This window comes from Corvus brachyrhynchos, unplaced genomic scaffold, assembly GCF_000691975.1.
Source record: "Corvus brachyrhynchos isolate BGI_N302 unplaced genomic scaffold, ASM69197v1 scaffold370, whole genome shotgun sequence".
Lineage (NCBI taxonomy): Eukaryota > Metazoa > Chordata > Aves > Passeriformes > Corvidae > Corvus > Corvus brachyrhynchos.
Genome location: NW_008235977.1, coordinates 309,663 through 333,096, shown reverse-complemented (window position 1 = coordinate 333,096; position 23,434 = coordinate 309,663). Strand labels below are relative to the sequence as shown.

Here is a 23,434-nt window from a genome sequence, read left to right as displayed (position 1 = left end):
TCTCTTTCAAAATATAAATCCTGTGTTTGTAAACTGAAGTATTACTTTCTTACACAGAGCTAAAGGTTCTCTCCCCCGCTTCTCAAAGTGAGGAGGAGTGCAAAAGAGCGCAGTTTCTGAAATGGAAAATTAAAGAATAAAAAAAAATCCAAGTCTTCATATTTCTTTGCTACAGAATGGAACTTGGGCTGCTAATGCTGGTCAGACTGACTGTTATTTTAATATTATATTTAAATGACGTAGCCTGACTGCAAACAACTAGTAAATACTATGGGTGTATGGTGGAAAAAACCAGAATACCTATACATACAGGGTAAAGGGTTAAAACACTGAAAATGTCTACAATAGTCTTCACTTCTGATTAAGTTAAGACAGATGCTGAAGGGGGTCTTGAAATTAAGCTTTGGTTTTACCTTTCTATCTCCCACAAAAACCTTCTTCCTCAAACCCAAGCAATGTTCCTTTGCTCCTTGGTCCCAACACTTGTCTCTCCCACATTTTAACATGCACATGCCTTCTCCAACTCTTCTGTAACACATCTAACAATGCCTGTACTGGATGTTCATCCCTCAAATTATTTACTGTGCTCCAAGTCAAAACACCTTTCAGGCCACTTAGTCTTCCTTTAGTATATCCATTTTTGATGACTGTGTGCAAACTGGAGCTCCCAGTGCTCCAATCATGGCTGGAAGACTCTGGTTTCTTCTCACCCCTGCCATTAAGCTGCTACCTGCATTTAAAAACCCAGCTGAGTCCTGCCTCTGCAAGCTAACCTCTGGCCCCTGATTCTTCCCATGGTCCTGTGTTTCAGGGGGCTTGATCACCCTGGCAATGCCCAGCCTCTTCAGTCTGTCCACGAGGTTCATCTTCAGCTGGCCTACGTCCGGGACATTACGGGAGGGCTTTAGGCCATACATTTCTTGCAAGAACGTTTCTGCTGGTCGAGAAGCCAGGAAATTTTCTGAGTGATGCACTCGAGGCTCAAACAGTGGAGGGGAAGGACAAGGTGAATGCGAAGGAGAATTTGGTGGAGTAGAAGGAATGGGAAGAGTTCGAGGGGGCTGTAGCAAAGGCAGTTTTTCTAATATGGGACTGTCGTAAACCTTGGCAGAGATGCCTCGTTCTTGCAAAAGTTTAGCCAGGCTGCTTGTGCTGCTGAAAGTAGTAGTTGAGTCTCTTCTGTTAGTGAGAAATTCTCCAATACTTAGTCTGTAAGGAATGGCTGGGGGGCTCATTACTGGGTTTCCAGTACTGCTGCCAGTATTTCCCAATAAAAATGGAGCACCCACGGAGCTGAAATAAAATAAAAATGAAATAGAGAATATGCACACATTAGACATTTTTATACCTGCTCTGCATTTGCCTTTTAGTATACAGAAGACTCAAGAAAAACTAAACTATTGCTATAAGCTATGACAGTTTCAGCTTCAGTAGACTCAGAATTACTGTTCTGCAAAGTACCAATGAATTTACCTTCTGTGATCACCTATACTCAATTAGATAGCATACTGATGTCCAGTTAGTTTTAAAAAAATCTTAAAATAGAATCAGAAAATAATCACAAAATCTTTTTTTCCACAATAGATATATGATACAAGGCATCTGCTATTTAAGAGTTAAAATTTGCTTCAAGTTACCTTAACCTGTTTTAACTCTCACTCCAGAGAATTCCAAGCTTCCCTTTGTAATTACAACTATTTTTATTAATAACATTCTACATGTTGCCTAACTGCCTTAGTATTTTTTAAAACTGGTCCATATATCAAAAGCCAGAAAGAAGGTTTAATCCTATGCAGCAACATTTAGGATGGCAGCAGTCCTCATACCTGGGAGTAACTTGAGTGACATCAGATGGGTGAAGGATCCTACAGGTAGTGAAGGTGAACGTGGAATTTGTTGAAGATAGACACTTCCCTGGATTTGAGGCTGAAATGTGAAGAATTTACATCCATTGAGGGTAAAAATAAAGACGTACAAAAACGAAAGATAAATAAATACAAAAAAAAAATAAAGACAAACAAAAACTCTTGAATCAAAGTTTAAGACTGTTATTATCACTGATAATTATTTTGAGTCCATTTTTTTGAAGTAAAGAACAAAGACAGCAAAACCAGCATTATCACACTATTAAAAAATAAAAAATGCCCTAAGGTATATCACCGTGTCCCGCAGCCATAGGGAGGAGGAGAGAGGATCCAGCAGGCAGGAATTGCGCAGCAAGATTGATTTATTTAATTATTTTACAAACTATTTTATAGACTTTTTTCTTCATAGTTTAATTGGACAAAGGATCAGCCACCCCTTGGGTGGCTAAAATCCTAAAACATCCATTGTCAAAATATTTTTCTACTGTACCATAAACAAGACTTTTCAAGGCTGCAGGTGTTTGGTTGTTTACATAACTGCTACCTCTTCTGTGAGAGAGAAAAGTCTCTCACGGACTTAGAAAATAGCAAGAAAATCCTTGCTAGCAGCATTTTTGTATCCACATCACAAAGTCAAATACTTTCCATAGAGGAAAGGACACTGCTAAATAGAATCACACTAACCATGCATCTTACCGGTGAGTGGTACTGATGCTGAAGTAATAGGGGGCAGGAAAATGCCTGCCACTGGCTTTGCCAATGTACATTTCTCCTCTGGGAAGGATTGTTGTGCTTGAAATGTTATACCTCCTTCACCCTCTTCCTCATCATCTTCCTCCAGGTCAGAGATGTGGTGCACAGTGTCATCAGACAGAGGGGTAAAGCCTTTAGTAACAACACCTGGTCTTGGGTCAAGAATGGTGCCTAGGTTGGGTCGAGCAAGCTGCTGCCAATGAAAAAGGGTCTGAGATCCTGGTGTGACGAAAGAGAAGAGATTCAGAGAGCCATTACCTACTACTGTATCAAGTTACAAGAATTCATGAGCAAAGCAACTGCAGCTGGCTGGTACCCACACTGTGATCCACACATCCACTGGATGGCAATGCCAAGAAGCAGCCTAACTCTTAGCACCCTCTAAGAAAGCCAACTAGAAAGTGATGCTGACAAGCTCGCTGGCATGGAACCTACCAAATACTACCGCCTCCTGTTACTACACATCGTACCTAGCTATACACACAATGATTTAGCTGGCAAATCTAAAAGCCTTTTTTGCTAATGAGAGAAGGAAGATCATCCTCTTACCTTCAATGGGTTTGACAATTTGCAACTTCTCTGGTAGGAGGACACGGAGATTACTAGAGCTGGAAGAGAGATCCGTGAATTCTGAGTTTGTACTTGGGGAAAAAGAGCTTTCTGTTGGTGTACTGAAGCCACTAGCCTCTTCTTTCTGCTCAGCCAGTAAATGCATTTTTCGGTCCCACTCCTCCTCGAAGAACTGCTTCTCACTCAGGTAGTTCTGACGACGGAGGGAGAGCCTGTGCAGAGCTGTGACCAGGTCATTGTCTCCAGGGGTTCCCGGCTGGCCAGGACTGTGAGCATCTCTGTGAAAAATAACAAATAATAACAGATACTAAGACCATTTAATTAACTATATCTCTCTTACACAGCAGAAGTCCAGTCTGGATTTCGTTTTGAATCAGTTCTTCTCAGAAGAAGGTAACAGGCTGTGCTCCTACTTCAAATTCTTCTCAGAGCTGCTCCCCAGAGTCATCTGTGTGTGGCTTTCCAAGTGGTGCAGTCCAGACTGGAAGGGCTTTGCTGTCATAACAGCACTTGAGCGATTAGATCCAGGGATTGGCAACGGGGCAGGAAAGGAAGGGGAGCGGCCACGAATGATATTGGCAACCTTGACAGTGTCAAACACTCGTTTCTGTTGACCCCTGCGGAAAAGACAAACAAACAAATGTGGTTTTCAGAAGCAAAAAAGATAAAGTCAAGAAAAATCTCTGAAAAACAAACTTTGAAAAGTCTGCGGAGACCTTACTAAATAGATGTTCAGAAAAATGTGATTGCCTAAGACACTCATGTCTTCAGGAGAACTACTCTATTAAGTATCAGAATTACCACTTCTTTACCTGAAAGACCTGAATCTCTACTGATAACTGCTTTAGACTATTCAGAAGTGCATATTTTATTTATTTAATTTGTATATGCTTAAAGAAACATATATTTAGTTTATTACTTCTTGCTCAGAATTATGAGATCCAGGAACAGGTCTTTGGGGTTTTGAAAATTGTTATGAGTCTTTCAGCTATAATGTCATTTGTCCAGCAATTTTTCTATAAGCATTAAAGGGGATAAAACTAGTCCTGTGCATCAGAGAATTTGGATCAAAAAATCTCACAAATTAAAGAACAAAATAACATCCTTCAAAAAATTCCCACCTTCTTCACAGAATCAAATAAGCATAGCAGGTTTCAAAATTGAAAAGATTACCAAATACTACAAACCTTTTTTTATTTACAATTAAAACATTACAGAGGGAATATATGCATTTATAGAGTTCCAGAAATCAGTTTCACCTCAATATATTTTCACCTCAATAATACAAGTCTATGGACAAATATCAAAACAGCACATAGAGATCTGAAAACATACTTTTGCTTGGAGAGAACAGATTCATCACCCTGACTCAATTCCTTCCGCATTGTCCCCTCAATTTCTGCTGCAAGGGAATCCTACAGAAAAATGGAAACCATAAGAGTTGACAAGTTAGATTCAAGTCTTTCTTCTACCAATTTTAGCAGAAAATATCTGTAAAAGTAACTTTTAACATCCTGCATTTGTTTGCCCAGTATCAGTATGCTTTGGACAAACCCTTTGGCCTCCATAGGAAGGGCACATGGGACAGTTTTCCACCATAACTACAGCCATGTGCAACCAGCGTGGGTTCATTTTTCATTAGCAACATCTGCTTTAAATTTGTATTTCTTTATGTACTCTGTATGTTGGTTGCTTCAGTTAAGCTACAATTTTAAGAGCACTTCTTACAAGGCCAAGCACATACACAAGTGATTCTGTACACACAGAGCAACCAACCAAAACCTGATGAATTCCCAGATATTTTGAGTATGTGAGATGCTGTGTTTCTTAAAGAAACACTGTCGAGTCATAAAATTCACACCAACATCACACAATACACTAGCACAACTGAGCATAAGCTGTAGAACGTGCCAATTCCCTGATTAAAACAGAAAAGGCATATAAAAAGGAAAAATAATTGCAGTGTCACAACATGTCAAGTGAACAGTTAGTTTCCTAACTAATTTCCTAAGTTTCTCACAAGTGTACACATTGAAGAATTGAAAAACCAACAGATCAGCTCCTTTGCCTACTACAAAGTAGTTCTGGCTGCAGCTCCTGCAAAGGCCATTGTGCTCCTAGAGCTGCACACTGCCACAGCTGCATGTGCCAGCTGGTGTGTGCCACTCTAGAGGTGTTTGTTACCACAGGAAATGCTCCACGCGACTGCGGGTGGCAGAGACAAGCGACAGAGCTGGCTCTGCTGCGCAGCAACTTCACTTCTTCCTGGGACTCGTGCAACATCCCCAGACACTCTGCATTCCGATCTTGCAACTCATGGAGCTGAAAGGGAAGAGAGGCCATCACATGATCTTTTCAGAGAGAAGACAGAGTGAAACTGAATGAACTCCTACAGTAATGTGTAATGGCTGATTCAACAGTGTAAGATTCCTTCAACTACAGGGCACATGCCCACAGCTGGAATGGGCAACAGTCTGCACAGCACCTGTAGCGGTTTTAGTGACAAAACCTGACGATTTGAAAGAGGAAAAAGTATGACAAAATTCAAAGGAAAATACATTGAAAACCTGCAAATACACTGACTACTGATGCAAAAGAAGCAAAAAAAGAGAACTGTCTTAAAATCTAATGAGCCACAGTACTGTTGATATAATCAGTAATATTCACACTAAAGCAGGCTTTTTCTCCTAACTACTAAGAATAGTAAGACCTCCCTATTTGAAACATGCTCCTTGCCTTTCATACTCCTGTGAACTACAAAAATATTTGTGTAGGCTAAAGTAATTAATCTTTTCCTCCAATCATATGACTTCAAACACAATGAAAGATTAAAAATCCTACATAATTAAAAAGCAGTAGTTCCCATTCTTTCTCTGTTTTCTTTCTCCTGTATTCTATCCCAAACATTTATCTAAATGTATATACATAGAAGCCATAAGTACCTCTGCTGTCAGTTGTCTCTGAGCATCTTTGGAGGCTTGTAAGTGAAGTTTCAGCTCCTCCTTCTCAATCACATTCTGAAAGCACAAAAAGGTGCTCATCATTTTCTCAGCTGACTTCCCCAAGAGATTGATCCCCTGCCAGACTTTCCTGGAACAGCCACGCTCTTGCAGTGCAACCCCCTGGCTTGTACAGACACCTGCACAGACATGGGCACTTTATCAGCATTCCCTTACTTCTTTGACTTTATGTTGAAGATCAACAATCTGGGACAAAAGGGATGAGATCTCTTCCTGGTAGCGAATCACCTCCTCACTCTTCTCTGACAACTCCTCTGTTATCCTGGAAATCTCAGCATTTGTTTGCCCTACAAAACACAAAAGGAACTTAGTTGAGACCTTCTCCCATTACACAAAAAATAACCCCAAACCAAACACAAACCGCAGAAAGGATGAGTGAAAGTCAACAACAATCTGCAAAATGACCAATACTCTTAGGAAATAAATTCATAATACATAAAAGTAGGTGCCTTAGAACATCCATAAGGAAAAGATTAACAGTGGGGAGGAGGAGGAAGAAGAGTTAACTTCAAATGCACGTGCAACATATTAAGAACTAAGCTTGCAGAATCTGAAATACGTATCACCAGTATGTGAAATGACTACAATAAAACTATTTCAAATGACATAATGGCTCATGACCAAGGTCAGACTTGGAATATGCTAGAAAAGTCTGGTTCTGAATTAATCTTGTTATTAACTACTATTGTAAGGAAAGGCATTTTGTCAAACCTTGTCAAGTGTACCATACACTCTTGATCCTGGTCATTATCTATCCCCCAAAGATTCACTGAATACAATTTCCTGTTTCTTTTTTTTTCTTTTAGCAAGCACTTCACGAAGTGAGAGGACAAAACAACTCAAAGAGCTGAAATATTTTTATGCAGTTACTCTTGTTTGTACACTTGCCATGAAAGCATTGCAAAGTCGTAAGAAAGTCTGATCAACCTTGCATAAAGGTCACACTACAACTTTAGTGCTTGTTGTACCTCACACATTTACTGCAGAACAAGGCCCTGTTTATGGGCCTGTGAGCATTTAAGCTCAGTCAGATACCTTTTCCTGAAAATGCAAATTTTAAAGCTGTAGGCAACACAGCTCTAGGAGAAGATTCTTTCTGGGAGTCTAAATTACCTAGCATGCCTACACGTGCTGTAGAATTGAATAAAAAAGTGAACTCACAGACATTCTCACTGAAGGAAAATAGGAGAGCATATTTGAACTAACTCCTATTTGCAAAACATGCATATTTTCTCAGCGGGATCAGAGTAAATTAACCAACTAAGTATCAATTCATAGTACTTTATGGTCATCTGTAACAAGAAAAATAAAGCAGCAATCCAGTCTCCTTTATGGTGGTTGTATAGAAAAAAATAATCTTAAATACAATTTAAGGTTATTATGCACAAAGGAAGTAGTACACATCAAATGACTACAGATAAAAAAGTATTTTTCTTTATTGTTTCAGAATACTTAGCATGCATTTATGTAAGAGTAGCTGCAATTCTTTGCAAATAAGCAGTCCCCAAAGCAAATACAAACAACTCCTCTAGACAAATTAAGCCGCTTGCTAATTTAAATGCTTTGCTTCATAACATGTATTTTAAAACTAACGTGTTCATAGTTAAAAGTCTATACACCAATACATTTCAGTGTCAAGTGTGCTGAATACACAAGAAGAATACTTTGTTGATTTTCTAGTGTCTGCAGGCTTCAGTTTAGGAAGCTCATGGACATCATCTTTTGTGTTCGTTTTCCCCTTCTAAGCACGACACACAGAGCTGAATTTGAATGCCAGAGTGAAACTTGATGAAATACAGAAACAACCTTACACTTGGGCAAAGGGCAAGACTTCAATGATTGGCATAAATTATTGAAGCTCGTTTTTGGATTCAGGGTTAACTAAGAAGGTGCAGGGACTAGGTATTTCACCTACCATTCTGCTATTGCAAAATACAGCCTGGATACTCACGAAGTTCTTTGACACAGTCATTGACCAGCTGCTGTTCCTTCTCTTCATATGTAATGGTTTCTGACTTCAGGTGGCAAGCCTTCAAGAAAATTATTTGTTTATCAATAACAATTTCAGCTTCTCTATAATGCTATGAATTTTTATTTCTAAAATTCTTGCAACTGAAGAATCTCCCCTCTCTCTTTAAAAACTCTATGCAACTGTGTTTTCCACCATAACCCGTTTCCCAGAATTTTACAGGTGCCTCGAGTGAAAGATACACAGACACATGAACAAAGCCTGATCTCTTGGCTCTAATCAAAAATTGTTGCAAAAAGATGTAACTTGGAAGACAAAAATCAGAAATAAGCAATTAAATTTGCTTCAAAAAACTTTAAATAAAAAAAATCTTGAAAACTGACTGCTGTTAGCCAGCTCTCTTATGGCGCTGAAAAGCTCTTGGTAGAACAGCTTTTCTCCATATTTCCAACTAGCCTATTTAGAATAAATTTTCTGGGTCAGAGACTGAGTATCACAACATACCTAAACAATATGAAGCACTCTAGATTCCTACTTCCCTTTTGATTGTGAGGATGATAACATTAAATTTAGCACAGACAAGTCTTCTATACTCAGGACTGTTTGCCAGTAAGAGACTCACACTGTAAAACTCAGCAAATGGTTTTAAAGATTATCCCAGCAAACAGTGGTACATTTACACAAGTGCAGGCAAGTACACTTCTTTACACAGTGCTGCCAAATGAAAATAAATAAAAAAGTAAATAGAGGCTCATTGTAATTGAGGCTATGTCAAGTCACTGAAGGTTATGTTATATCACAGAATGATTAACCTCTGGCTGGTCTGTAAACCTGTGCAATCATATACAGGCTTAGGAGCAAAATAAAGGCAATCTGATCTTCTCTTTCTTATCCTACAGCACTACTAACGTATCCATTTGGTCTTGGTTTTGGAGACAAAACAAGGGCAGAAGTGTATTTTGTTGACATTAAAGGAATCTAGTCTGGTACTGGTGTAACAAACATATTGGGAAAGGCTCACATAGAAAAAATCAAACCACCACACACACACACAAAATAAAACCCCCTCATGTTTCTTACAAACAACACCCCTTTTTCTTAAAGGCAACAGAAGAACTCAGTTTTAAACAATGTCCTATTTTACGAGTTTCACTCTTCACTACCAAAGAAAAGACACTGCATCTGTAGACTCCAATTCTTGGAACTTTTGCTGTTGGTTCCATTTTATAGCCACTTTTTGTTTGGCCATTTAGTATCTATCCTCTATTGGCACAGTGCCTGTATTCAAGTTTTACACACACAAGAGATCAGTCAAAATAGAGAAACTAATCACATAGTCAAAACTGTGTCTTTAAAATAATTTAAATGGAAGCATATTAACCCTTAAATATCTTCTGAAAAAACAATGGCAACAGAATGGAATTCCCCAAATACTCCTGCAGTCAGATTTATATCAAAACAAACTGTATAAGCTTGAGGGCCTGATGTGTCCAAGTACTTTTGCTGAGTGCTTACGTATGTTCCCATGTTTTTTCATGTATCACAATTGCACTGAGAACGAACTACTAGCGAACTCCGGAGACAACGAGGAATGAAGGAAACAGAAGGATGTGGGCACGGAGGGAAAGTGCTTGGGAATGATTTGTATACACTGACAGAAAATAGCCATGTGCTTCAAGAGAAACTCTGATGCTGGATTTTGAGCACCCTGGTTCATTCCATACCCAGCACATACAGCACAGCCCATCGGTCTGTACCTTGGATCGCAGAGCCAGGTTTTCCTCCTCCAGCTCTCGGAGTTTATCCTGCAGGACATCCAGCTGCAATGGATCATGGGAGACATTGAAAGACTCGTTGAAACGCAGTGGTGTGGAACAGCTGGAATCTGTCTCACTCTCCTCAGAAGCGATGGAAACAATACGAAGCAGGTCATCCTTCTTTGACAGTTCATGCTGCAGCTGGTTAACCTAGGACAAGTGAAGATCACCACCACGTGAAAAACACTTCAGATACACAATATCATAGTGTATTATTTATGCAGTCTCTAGAACATCATTGCTCCAGTCTAAAATGAGATTTAAGAAGAGTTCACACCTCTATTTTACAGGAAGTTTGTTAAGATCATAATTTTACCAGTGCAAGTGAGACTGAAAATTCAAGACACCACAAAAATGAACAACAGAACCTACTTTTTAAATAGTTTACTGCAAAATCATTTTCCAGCTGCCTTGATACATGATTTCATTTTAACATGCTAGCTATACTTTTGATTATGACCATTACTCTGAACTGCTGAGTTCTGGGAGAAAAGGACTGAGAGACAGCTATTTACATGTATAGAGTGGTACGCTCCAGTCTGCACATTACATGTATCGTTGGACAACTAAAAACAAAAGAAGAGACAGATCTCATTTAGATAAATTCTATTTTGCCTATCTACAATTTTATATGAATACCTAAGTTTATGCTGCCCTACAGCTGATTATGAGTACATCTTTGTTACCAGCATACTGTTTTATACAACAGCTGAATCCATTTCACTGTAGCTTACACTACATCTGTTGACCACAGTGTTATTTGTCAACTATTTAATTCCTTTTTTAAGAAAGAAAAAAAAAGAAAAGGTTAGATCAAGAATTTGTGCTTACAGGAAGAGACAAAGTGAAGATCTTGATCAGAATTCACTTTTCATTACATTTTATTTATAAATTTGTTTACTCTTAGTGTAAGTACCCCATTAACCAGCTCATTTTCTGTTTCCTCACCTGTGAAGTTGTTATGTAGCAGCTCATGTCAGATACCAATCTCTTATTTTGACTCATACTAGTCCATTCTTAATTTAACAGTGGGAAATCAGACTGATGGTCTGATATACCTAATGATGTCTAACATTCTCATAATTTCTTGTAATTACAGTATGCAGTCTTCATGTTCAATTCCTGGACTGCAAGAAGTGACTGGACGATGATTAGGAGAATGACATCTAAGCAAACTTCTGCAGTCTGAAAGCACCAATCACCCCTTTCACAATGAAATAACATATTTCTATTAATCCTCTTACCACCATCATAAATGGAAAAAAAAAAAGAGAGAAAAAAATGGGGAAAAAAACCTTAAATAAAGTAAAAAAAGAAAGAAAAGCGACCACTTACTCTGTCTAGAGTTTGTCCTAACTGTTCTTCCAGTGATTCATTCTGTTCCATCAACAGATGGTTTCGCTTAAGGAGGGCTTGTCCAATTCGCGCTGCCAGCTCCAGGTCCCGATCTTTCTGCTCCCAAAACGAGAAAAAATGCTTCCTTTTGATCATAGAAGGTTTAAATTCAGAGCTTTAGATTCTCCTAGATATTGCTCAATGCATCACCACTCTGAGATCCCCCTTCATTCTCAAGTGGATCAACATCGTTAGAAAATTATTAATGCCTCATCACTTGGATCCAGAACACATCCATAACTGTGTTTTTTGATATTGCATACTCTCTTCCACAGCCATTTGCAATAACAAGAGGAGAGGAAAGCACCAAACCTGGGGACAGTTTTGGGTTTTGTGCTGAGTACAAAGGGTTCTGTTGAATCACACACACACAAAAAACCCCACATTTACTTAGGCCTGTGGTCTTTCCAGTGACACTTTCTCCAGAACAGACTGCTCAGCTTGAACAGTGGTGAAGGCATAGAAGCAGAGGAGCAACAGGAAATCAGAAGAAAGCCGTGTCTTTCCTATACTCACTGGCTTCATGGGTGCCCACAGTTTAGTTAAATTTTGTTTCTGAGGTGGTGCAAGCAAATGGGCAGCTTCTCATTACCCGTTTGTTTGATAAGCAGCTCTTGAAGATAACTGAATCAAAATGTTCAGCAGCTGAATAAAACCCTCCCTCAAATGCACTTCCTCAACTGTATTAACACAGCATGACAGAGAGAAGCATACCTCAGCTAACAGACGTTTCACCATGTCAGCTTCACTGTAGTCTTTCTGTTCTGCATTATCTGTGCCAAGAACTGAAGAGAGACAAACATGCTTATTGAAGGAAAGACAAGAAGATGGTGGGAAGGGGAGAGCTAAACTCAGAGGGTGCTGTTTATATACAAATACAGTACTTGGTTGATGAAGCTAGCAGAGGCTATGCAAATGCATCTTCAACTTCAGAAATGTGAAACAATACTCATTTGGGAGACTGATAAATGAGGTATTTAACATTTACACCTTTCAGCAACATTAACTAAGACTTGAGGTGCTCACACATCCTTCAAATTTAGAAAAAGGAGAAAAATCTCCTAAGAGCAACTTTCTGAATACAGCTAAGCAGTTGAAACATCCAGGCTGCTGAGGAGAGGAGGAAGAGTATATTGGAGCACATCCAAATATAGTTGAATACATACTTTAACCCTGAAGCAAAATTCCCACTAGGCTGTGTGACAGCTATACACAGGAAGAATAGAGACCCTAGAGACTAGTCATGGAAATGCATTTATTAAGGGCTTGACCATCTTGGAAACAATTAAGAAGAAATGAGATAATGTATGTTTGCATTTTTGACGTAGCAGTAAATGCTACCTTACTGATTAAGTAACTCCAATGTTTGAAGAGTCTGTAAAACTATTAAAAAAACTGAGAAACAGTAGGATTTGAAAAACAGGACTGAGTGAGGAATTAAGCAAAGCATGAAGAATTTGTGACAAGTCTGAACAAAACGCAGTGCTAAAACTGCAAAGCACTGGTCTGCTCTAGTTCATGTCCTGAGAAAGAGGAGATGGTACTAACAAAGGCATCTTAATTACCTTGTGCAAATTTGTGAGATCCATCCAAGGAGGAGGAAGGAAGTTCAATAAGAGCTAGAGTGACAGATAATGAAAGATATGGGGGAAAAAGAGAACAAAGAGGAGAAAGAATTAAAATGTAAGGAAATAGGTGACTTTGCCATGCATCTACCACAACCAAAAAATAAATGCATGTGCAAACATACTTTTTTCACTATTAAAACTTTCTTAGGCCTTTTAGAAAACCATTTAAATATTTCCTTCAGGAGCAGAATTACACATTTCTCTGTCAGGTGATGAATGTTTGTACTTGTCCAAGCTCAACAGCAATTTGCTATTCTTGCTTTATGAAGTCAGGATCATTAAAGTGAAGAAGGCAGCAATATAAATTTAAAAATTACAGAAGTATCTGCTTCAGCTGAAGGTTTATGTTAACCTGTTTTGAAACTAATTCCATCATCACTGAACTGCAAAATGAGATTACTGTGGATTTGATCTCAAGATCTCCTTCACTCGTTTACCTTGTTTAAATCTGATTCTTACTCTGAATACCCAGTGGTATTGATTATCAGTTCTTTTCTTTGTTTGTTTCGCTGAGGACTGCACACATAGCTATGAGATAGCATGCACTTCAGCTTTGCACTTCACTGACTTTATTTACATATGTTATATAAGCTGTCTATATCCTTTACATACATAATGTCTACAATTAACCTTTTAAAGCGTAACACTGCAGCTATGCTAAAATCAAAACCAAGTCACATTTTAGTAACAAAAGAAAGTTTTGTATAATCTTGAAAGACAGGAGAACAGGAAGAACAACACAGAAGGAAAACTTTTACTGTTTCTCTAAAAGCTTAAAAGAAAAATATATTAAAGTAACAAACCAAATGCTTTTCATCAAAAAGATCAGTAGGCATAAAAACCCAGCACATGCTGTTTAAGCATATAGGAGCTTTGAACTTACAGCACTGTCATTTACTAATTGTATTTCTAAGCAGGGAAAAACTAGAAACTCTCCACTAAATTTAAAATACATATCTATCAGTAACATGCATTTGGAGGACAATTTTACTGTACTGCTTGGCTACTGATACGGGTTGCTGAGAGGGGACTCCAAACTCATCTAGCTTATCAGTATTTGGAAAATTCACTGCACATACATAACTAAGGTACAGCCATTACAGGCAGAATATTATAGCCAGCTCTCCTGTGATAACTGATCCTAGCAGGTGATTTCAAGTTTCAAGTTTCTATCCAGCACCTTTAATAAAAATTTACACTAATTCCATACAAGGTTACTCAGGCAGGTAAGTTCCTAACATCAAGAGCAATTATCTTTACTCTGATAAATAAAATCACAGAACCAACAGCTTCAAAACTTAGCTCTATATAAATTTAGTTATTTTCTTCCAGTACAGGATCAAAACTATACACCGTTTGTTATAATTCTCTCCTGAGAACATATGCATGTGCAATACTCACCTTGCCAAGTGAAAGTTGCAAGCAACTCTTCATTTTGGTTAAAATTCTTACTGTGTTGTGCCATGACCCTTAATTCACACATATAAAGTAGTTCCAAAGAGTGATCTTTTGTAATTCAGGGCTTCTTAGGCTAGCACAGTTGAAGCAGAAAATATTCTTCCACCTCACTGGAAACACTGCCAGTGTGAACCCAACTGGTCATGGGACAGACCTTCTTATAGGTAGCAGCAGCAGCCATAAAAACAGGAGGAGCTCAAGTGCAATAACTGTTGCGTTGTTTTGGGCTTTTTCTCAACTATAAATTCACTCAAACCATATATTAAGCACTCTCTCTTGGAAAAAGTTATAAAAATGTTTCCATACATATATAGGGGGAGGAAGATACACAGCTAAAACCCCATCTTACACTTCATGTCACATTTATTCCCAATTCCAGGCAACAGAAAGATTAAAATTTCACCTACCAAGCTATTCAACAATAATTGTAACTAGAAATTGATTTATATCTGTATTTGTCTGGGACCTTCCCAGTATGTCCCCATGGGTTACTAGTCTCAAAAAAGCTACTACGATGACAAGTGTAACCGATGTCTGAACAATTTCTAGGAGAAACATAAACCATATTTATCTTGAGTTTATATGACTGGGCAGTTACAAAAGTGTTCTTAAATGATAGAAGAATTCATTCTATATGTTATGCCTAACAGCTATATTTTAATTCAATTTCAGTCATTGTTACAAGAAAACATTTATAGCTTAAAAAACTGCTTTAAAAACTCCTACAAGCAGTTTACTGTTTTCACAAGACACCTTCCATATTTGAAAAGAACCTCCCTCTGGGAGAAATAAGAAGACAGCACTTTCTGCAGTACCTTGACAGCCAAATAATACACAACAAGCTTCATGAAAACTTCGTTGATAAAACCCCTCCCTCTCCCTGCAGGTTGAAAATGCAAGCTCATGCTGACTGAAGGTCGTTCGGAGCCCTGTGCTTTGTCACACAGGTGAGGTGCCGAGCAGAGATCTCCAGCAGAGCCACGTTTCATGTCAAGCTCCATCTATCTCGGCTAGACTCTGATCCCACCTCTTTATAATTAACACTTGGAGGCAAGTACACACCCCACCAACTACACAACCGCTTCCAGTGAACTACAAAAGTATTCACTCGACTATAAAATCATTTATGCTTGCAATTTTATTATCAGAAACAGACTGAGCAATAAACATTAAGCGGCTTTCCAATTACTTTCCACAGTTAAAAACAGTTCAAAGCCTGCAAGTTCAGTTTATAACAAGATCACTCTAAATTGTTGAGTACTGCATTCTTGGGAAGCAATGTTTCAGTCTTTCTTACTCCTTTGCTATGCACCCTCAGAAAGCTTAAACTACAAACAATGATACAAAAAACCCTTTTAGAGGTGGCGTGTACAAGGAAGAGGTAATCATTACAGACTGTATATAAATAACAAGTTTCCTCTTCTATGTGGTTTGTTCCAATAGTTCCAATAAATGGAGGAAACAGGACTTCTCCATTTCTCTGAAGTGATTCCAATGCATTCACATGAAAACACTTAGAAACTACAGGCAAGTAGGTGTTCAGTTCTATTGGCAACTTTCTATACGTTTGCTTTTCAACATATTAAAGGTTTCTTCATGTGACTGAAGCTGTCCATTTTCTTCTTTATCATTTGATAGGTTTAAGAGTAAGTTACTTAGTATTTTCAGAACTGGAAGGCAGTGATCAACACTGATCTAGTACCTGCCTATCTGCTATTCATTCCTTTTCTATCTCCAGAAGAAACCACTGACAGCACCTCACAAACAACACTGACACAAAACATCAGGGTAACATCACCAAATCCACCACAGCATTAACATTCCTGAAAACAACAGTTGCTGCACACTCATACCTTTCATATTACATCTCTTCTAGCACAATTCTAGGTTCCTGCCTCTTTTTCACTATCACATGTTCCTACTCTTACTTCAGTGTGTAATCTGATGATCAGGCAGTCATGAGACATCCTAAATCAGCCATTAGAATTGCAGTCCTGAACTACAAGCACTTCTCCTGAATATCAGCCTTTTCTTCCACCTGTCCAAAGTTTCCCAGATTTGACCATTTCCTAATATTAATATTAACTTTGTACCTACAGTTTTATCTTCAATATTTCGGAAAAAAAATACCGACTCACTCATGTAACGGAAGGACTCCTCCTCACGAGCTGGAGAAGCCATCTCCGGCAGACGGCCATGGCAAGCCTTGGGCTGAATCCAGCCTGGATTTTCATACAGGTACAGAGAGTCTGCTCGTAACTTGTAATCTGGCAACTGTTCTTCCAGCATGCTCACCAACTCCACCTCAGGAATGTCCTCACTGGAGCAGCCATCTGAAAGAGAATAAAAGCCAGTAATAGTACATTATTAAATATATGTAAAATTTGATAGTGTTGCTACAGTACTATACATTTTATGTACTATAAAATACTTAATAAATCTTTGGCAGATTTGAAAATAATTATTCTGTATCAGACAAAATACCAGAATTCTTACTGAATCAACACTTGATTTACACTGCAATACTTGTAATTTCCTCATCCCCAGCTGACCCCACAACTTCCTGAAAAGCTGGTATGCTCTGTGTATAATGTAAGTAATGAGTTTCAATTTCCATCTTTTCCTCTTCATTGAGCTAAACACAAACCAACATTTTACTAGCTTTTGATTTCCTACAGTTTCTTTGACTTTATCATAGTTGTTACACTTCCCCTTTTCTAAAGGAAACTCACATTTTTCTTGTTCTTCTGTTTTATGCATTGGTTTGATAATGAACATAGATGTAAACAATCTTAAAGTAAGTAAAACCAACTGAATACTGCTTTGAAATAAGGGAACAAATATAAAACTCCATTATCATCCTTACAGAATCACACTTTGAGAAACATGATATTAAAACCCCTGCAATCGAAGTTTACCTCTTTCTGTGTTGTGGGGTGTGTGTGTCCCTTAATCTCTTCACAATTATTGCAAAAAAAAGAGAAACATTAATACTAAATTGCTCAAATATTAAAGGTATGCAGTGATTATCTTTGCAACATTTCCACTCAATATGAAGACTACCTGCAATATCTTTCAATGGAATAAACACTGATGTTGACTATTGACAATGAGAATTTTACAAACAGTATTTTACAGTGCACACTGTCTTTACAAGTGAGTTACATGGACTCACTGTTTTTGTTCCTCTACAATATCACATAAGCAATACAAAGAATGTGAGATGTAAGGCTGTCTTCAGGTTGGTGCTTAATATCATGTTAGACACATTCAGGACTTGTAATAGTAATTCTTCAACTTACCACAGATGCTCTCCAGGCCCCTGGGATCCAAACTCATGAGTCCTTCCTTCACAGTTCACTTCCTTGGAAAGAGCATTCTGTAATCAAGCTGGGCACCATTCCTCCATTGCTTTGGGAAAAAGATGGCTTTGGTTTAGAGACAGAGTAAGTGAGAGCCATCAAGCCACAGAGACTCACAAATCTGGCATCAACTCACTTCTGTAGGCTGGTTCATATTCCAGATCTACTGCCATCTTAGGACATGCCTATTTCATCTGGGCTACTACTGATCAGTAGAAGTATTTCACTTAAGCTTCACCAGCTTCTCAGCTCACCCATCACCTAAAGATAAAACAAAGAGAATACCAAAGTTTAACAGATTTCACTCTTTCAACGGAGACAGGTAAATTGGTGTGACTTTGTCTCTTTCAGTCTGAATTTCCCCTCTGCACTATAATTAACTTTAAAGAAAAAAAGAGGCAAACACTTTATTTCCAGTTTACACAGTACATATGAAAGGTAGCATTTAAATATGTTTTCTCCCTGCAGACATAACATCTCACCTTAAGCATGGACTTTGTCAAATATCTCTTTGTCTGTACTATTCCGCTTCTTTCATATAATATTTAGAGTATTCAGGTCATTCACTGAAATGAGGCACTTCCTTTTTATGCTAATGGACAGCAGCTCCAACTAACAGAGATTTTCTTCAGGCCACTACATTTATTTAAAGTCATGGATTCTAAAGGCAGGATTTCAAAAACATTACCCTTAACATTTCTATTGTTAAAAATTTAAGTTTTATACAACTGTTTGCTTTAGTCTCTTTTCCTTTTGGAGGCTCTTAATTAAAAACTGGACCTATCAGAAATTTCCTTTGTGGATCATTATAAAATCTGTGTTTTCTCTTCAGCGGGGACTCATTGTGGTAAACCAGAAACTACAATGACTAATTCAGATAAGCTATCAGAACAGTTTAATAAAGTAAAAATACTGCTTTTCCTTTGCCAAGACTGATTAATCACCTTCCATATAAAACAGTAGTTCTAGATGACAGAAAGATATAAAACTAAAAAGAAAACAAGTCTCCTTGTCCCTCCTCTGGCATTCAGTTAACATAAAATTCTCTTAAAATCTTGCATTAATTTAAAATTTGCTCTTAACAGTTTTCCCAAGATCTCCAATCATCAAGTACAACAATCAGAGGTTTGTTTTGCTGTCTGTAGCAACCTCTCATTTGACAAGATCAAAATGGACAGCGCAGGAGCTTTTTAAAGCAAGCCTGGAGCCTGCCAGTTCATCTGCTTGTACACTTTGGCAGGAGATCAAAAAAAAACTTTCTTCAATTAAGGTCTGCTCATACTTGTAAGTAGTATCTTCTTGTTTTGTCATTTATTTCTTTATGTATGTACTCTGCTTATCAGTTGTAATTCCTATCCATATTAAACACTTAATAAAAAAGAAAAGAGATTTGAGAAACACTTTCTATCTGAATGTATAGATGCTTCTAGCACTTCTTAAATTTTTTTTCTAGATCCTGTTTTTTAAATGGATTGCTGAAAAGCATGAACTATACATACCCCCTTCTCTAAAAAAATGAAATACAGCAGAATAAAAGACATTTAAGAAGATTGCTGTAGATCCACACATGCAAATGACTTCATTTTGTAATAAAAAGAGTCACTATACAGCTAGATAAAGTTCAGCAGCATAGGACAGTTTCTTCACAACTCTAACTCAATCTTTTTCCTTTGAGTTTTAAAAATGTAAAACTGAATGCTGCTGCTTCTCAAGATTGGTTTTAATCTCTCTTCTAAGTGCAGAGCAGAAACACTATTTGTTGCAGGTCAATCTCAGTTCAGCCAAAGAGGGGGGAAAAAAAAAAGGACCAAAGTGATTTGGCTAAATGTTTTCTAGAGCACCAGGCCAACACCAAGCTATTGAATTGAAAGGGCAAACTCTTTGCAAAACCTTTGAGAAGTTTACTAGATAAGCAAACACCATAAAAGTTAATGCTTGCACTTCCAATGCTCCTCACAGCTTCAGTCTCCTGTACCGTGGTGCACCTTCTGTAGAAATTCAAGCACTGGGCAGTACCACCCTGAAAGTGACTCCATGACCCTTCTACCCTGCAGCTATAAACTATTTCCTAACTGCAGATTCCTTCTGCAAGTCACAACTATAATTAAACACATTTAATTAAAACCCATAAAATTTACAACAACCCTTTAAATATATGACCATGCTATAAAAAGATGGACTAGAAATTAAGATTGTTAAGTCGTGCAGAAAGACATGTCCAAAAGAGAAGCCAGAAAACTTTCCCAGGTATTGATTTTAATCTTTATTTATAAAGAGTATTTCCACTGTCAGTTTACTATATTATACATTCTACTCTGATTTACATCTTATTAGTTTTGTCCCCCTACTCCCTCATAGGCCCATTTCCCATTGATGTTTGTGTCTTTTATAGGTTAACTGAACATGGAAAAAAACAACGGAAATTCAAATATTGGAGAACAACCCATATGCAGGGGTGGTGCTCTCAGGAGGCTTTCTTCAAGGAAGGGTCAGGAGAGATGGAAATATCAGACAACATTTTATATACATACAAACATACCTACCCTACCAATCTCAGTCTTAGTATTTCTTTACTTTCTAGGTTAAATTTTACTCCCCAGTGAGTGTCTAACATTTCAGCTATCATTTGGCTCCAAACAGTAAGCTAAAACCTGAGGTACATACATAGAGCACACTTCTTATAGAACTGGGAACTATTCCTGCATCTTGTCTATCTGCCCTAGAGAATCCAAGCTGCTCTAAAGAGATTTCATAACTTTTTCCTTTAGTGAGTCAGAAGACCCTAGTAAAGATTAACTTGAAAAAGCAATACTGACTAGAGTCTTAGAGAAAGATAAAAAAGTTATAAAGTATAAAAAATTGTTCTTGTCTTTGTAACTACCACTTGGGTGCTGAAAGAGTTGGGGCACCTCAAGATAGACTGTAACTGTGAAGACATTCTACCACTAGAGAACTCTAATTCAAATCTGAATTATGAGAAAGGTAAGGGAATTGCTTTACAACTGGAAACCACAGAAAAATGTACGTGTTATTTCTTTGTGCTCAAAAAGTTAAAAATGTATGCAAAATACTGGCATCTGTATTGACAATATCCAAACTTAAATATAAATATGCTGTTATTCCTGCTGTTTTCCATTTGTACAGAGCAGCTGACTCCTCACAAGCACTTGGAAAGACTAAACTAGGTCTCCTCCTCTGTACAATTCCCGGATGCAAGACACCAGGCCACAAGTAACACAAACAAAATTTTGACAACAAAGAAGATCCTAACTTGATTAAGAGACAAGACAACATCCATTTTCCAAAAGCAAGCCAAGTAAATGAGTGCATTATTCTGGGATACCAAATTTTACTGCTATGTAAGTATGCAATTTAAAAAATTATATCAAGTCATTAACACAATACTTTTTCCATTACTAAAACTGGAATGCTGTCAAGCCAGCTAATAACAATCAACATATTCTGCATTTCAAGGTTAATGAAACAGTTCTATTCTTATAGCAAACATGACCACACTGAATTGCTGCCAAAACATTCCTGGGACTAGTGCTCAGAAGCAGAGGCCAAATCCTTCAACACCATCCAGTAGGAGATGAAGGACAAAGGATTATCTACTGAAAAACAAATCTATGCGAACACAAACTTTGCCTATCACAATTAACATTTGCTGTGTGCCTAACACCTGTTATTTCAGGCAATACTATCCCTACAGAAACCTACTTAGTGCTTGCACTTCTCTCATGTAAGGAAAAAAATATTGTAAAAGAGTATGCCAATACAATGCTAAAAACAACTGTAATAATCATAAAGAAACCTGCAACAGACCTTCAATCATAAATAGAATGGTATAAGAAAGAAACTCTAAGAAAACAAAAATAACCCCCCCCCATCTTTTGGATTGTTTTTATTTTGGGAGGGGGGTAAGGCTTCAGAGGGGACGCTGAAGAACACTTCTTGAAGAATGATGAATCACCAGCGGATCATGAAGCTGGCCACAACATTCCCTCATCCTACAGTTACACCAAGCCAGGCTCACACTCATATTCTCCTAAGAGGCAACACTACCTGTTAAGTACATGCATATATATGCTTTATGTACATGTATACATGCATACTGTTGAATACCACAGCTTGATAGTTAAAATTTATTTAAATCCTACATATTTAGAGGTTGTCGATATCACCCTTAGTACACAATCTAAAAACAGCAAATGCCTAATTGAAGTCTAACTTAATCTGAAACTATGAGTGCTACCTACATTAAAGATACACACAGTTTTATTAATTCCTAAACCTTTTCTGCAAATGTATAGTCAAAACATTAGTATCTGTATACATCTTTTCTCACAAGTTTTCTTTTTTCAGAAGAAATTACATACATACGTAGTAATGTTATGATCTCAGAGGAATCAAGAACTATTGTGAATTGCCTATTTGTTAGTTAAAGTAAAAAATACTGTAAGTGCTCTTGTGGTGTTCTGCTAATGCCTCATTCTGCTGAGATCTCTGCAAATATTTCATTATAAAGGTTGTAATCGGCTTCTTTTAAAACTCAAGCTTGTTTTCTGTAAAGTATACTTGAAGGGAACTTCAATAACATTTAACTAAAATCACTAACACTTTCAGTTGATGCATGGCTGAATTCACCCAAAAAAGTAGTTTCAGTTCCTTGATCTATACCCCAGCCAGTGCTCAGCATTTTAAGTTATAATTCTGTATTTATTAGAATTAATCAAACTGATCAATATGACTCAGTCACCAGAGTATCACTAGCAATCGAACCAGATAAAAGGATGTCTTCTTTTTTGTAGCCATCTCTGTGAAAATGCTCTGCTTGTGTCTTCTTGGAAAACTAATCAACAAATCATGATTATCATTCCTGAAAGACAGCACTCCTACTGGACAATATAATTCTGGAAGCCCACTATTAGAGGCAAATCACCACCAGGAAAGTCTGTGGTTTTCCAACGCTCTTTAAAGTACATTTTCAGATACTCGTAACAGAAATTCGATAAATTGATACAGCTCTAAAAATCACACTACCACTACAGAGTTGAAAAATTTCAGGTATTGGAAAATATTTTTTTTTAAATTTAGCTTCAGTGTCAGAAGTGTAATTAAAAAGAAGTCTGCCTATTTTTACTAAGAACTACATCTTTTGAAAGAAAACAAGTACCTGAAAACAAACCTAAAATTGACCGTGGCCTTGTAATGTTGCTTTAAGTTATTTATTAGAATATAAAATATCTGCATCAAACTGTCACAATCAGCCAACAGTAACTGCGAAACGTAACCAAGAAATAGGCACCTATGCAACAGCTGAAGATTGCATTAAAAAATAAAAATACGAGCATGCCACATCACATACATTTCTCCACTAGCATGGTCGACAGAGTAAATGACATTTACTGACAGATATTCGTACTCTAGTTTAACCAGCTGATAAAAATGTAACAATGTGATTAAGAAGTTGATAAAAGCCAAGATTTCCTTATCCTCCATACGCAAGCAGGACAACAACTAAGATGCCACCGAGGGCTGCATCCTGCTGGCGGTGACATGACCCTCCAGAGAGCCCGCTCGGTGACGGGCACCCC

At 37.7% G+C, this 23,434-nt stretch overlaps 1 protein-coding gene across 4 annotated transcripts in view; it reads right to left on the bottom strand.

The window, feature by feature from the left end:
- The window catches only part of TRAK2 (trafficking kinesin protein 2), a 20,791-nt gene extending 2,670 nt beyond the window's left edge, over nt 1–18,121 (bottom strand). Inside the window, exons 1-17 of one of the 4 annotated variants that reach the window (XM_017728160.1) lie at nt 17,974–18,121; nt 17,778–17,886; nt 16,614–16,808; nt 12,955–13,008; nt 12,104–12,174; nt 11,330–11,449; nt 9,935–10,144; nt 8,160–8,238; nt 6,365–6,495; nt 6,131–6,205; nt 5,373–5,510; nt 4,524–4,603; nt 3,602–3,805; nt 3,168–3,466; nt 2,562–2,837; nt 1,827–1,926; nt 1–1,293 (exon numbers count right to left, since the gene is read on the bottom strand). The exon at nt 1–1,293 is cut by the window's left edge and continues 2,670 nt beyond it. In XM_017728160.1, the coding sequence (XP_017583649.1) occupies nt 615–1,293; nt 1,827–1,926; nt 2,562–2,837; nt 3,168–3,466; nt 3,602–3,805; nt 4,524–4,603; nt 5,373–5,510; nt 6,131–6,205; nt 6,365–6,495; nt 8,160–8,238; nt 9,935–10,144; nt 11,330–11,449; nt 12,104–12,174; nt 12,955–13,008; nt 16,614–16,808; nt 17,778–17,814 (2,748 nt within the window). In that variant the 5' untranslated portion in view covers nt 17,815–17,886; nt 17,974–18,121 and the 3' untranslated portion in view covers nt 1–614. The remainder of the gene's footprint in view (nt 1,294–1,826; nt 1,927–2,561; nt 2,838–3,167; nt 3,467–3,601; nt 3,806–4,523; nt 4,604–5,372; nt 5,511–6,130; nt 6,206–6,364; nt 6,496–8,159; nt 8,239–9,934; nt 10,145–11,329; nt 11,450–12,103; nt 12,175–12,954; nt 13,009–16,613; nt 16,809–17,777; nt 17,887–17,973) is intronic. The other 3 variants (XM_017728164.1, XM_017728168.1, XM_008629723.2) reach the window with 3 other exon arrangements.
- Nucleotides 18,122–23,434: the final 5,313 nt, after the last annotated feature.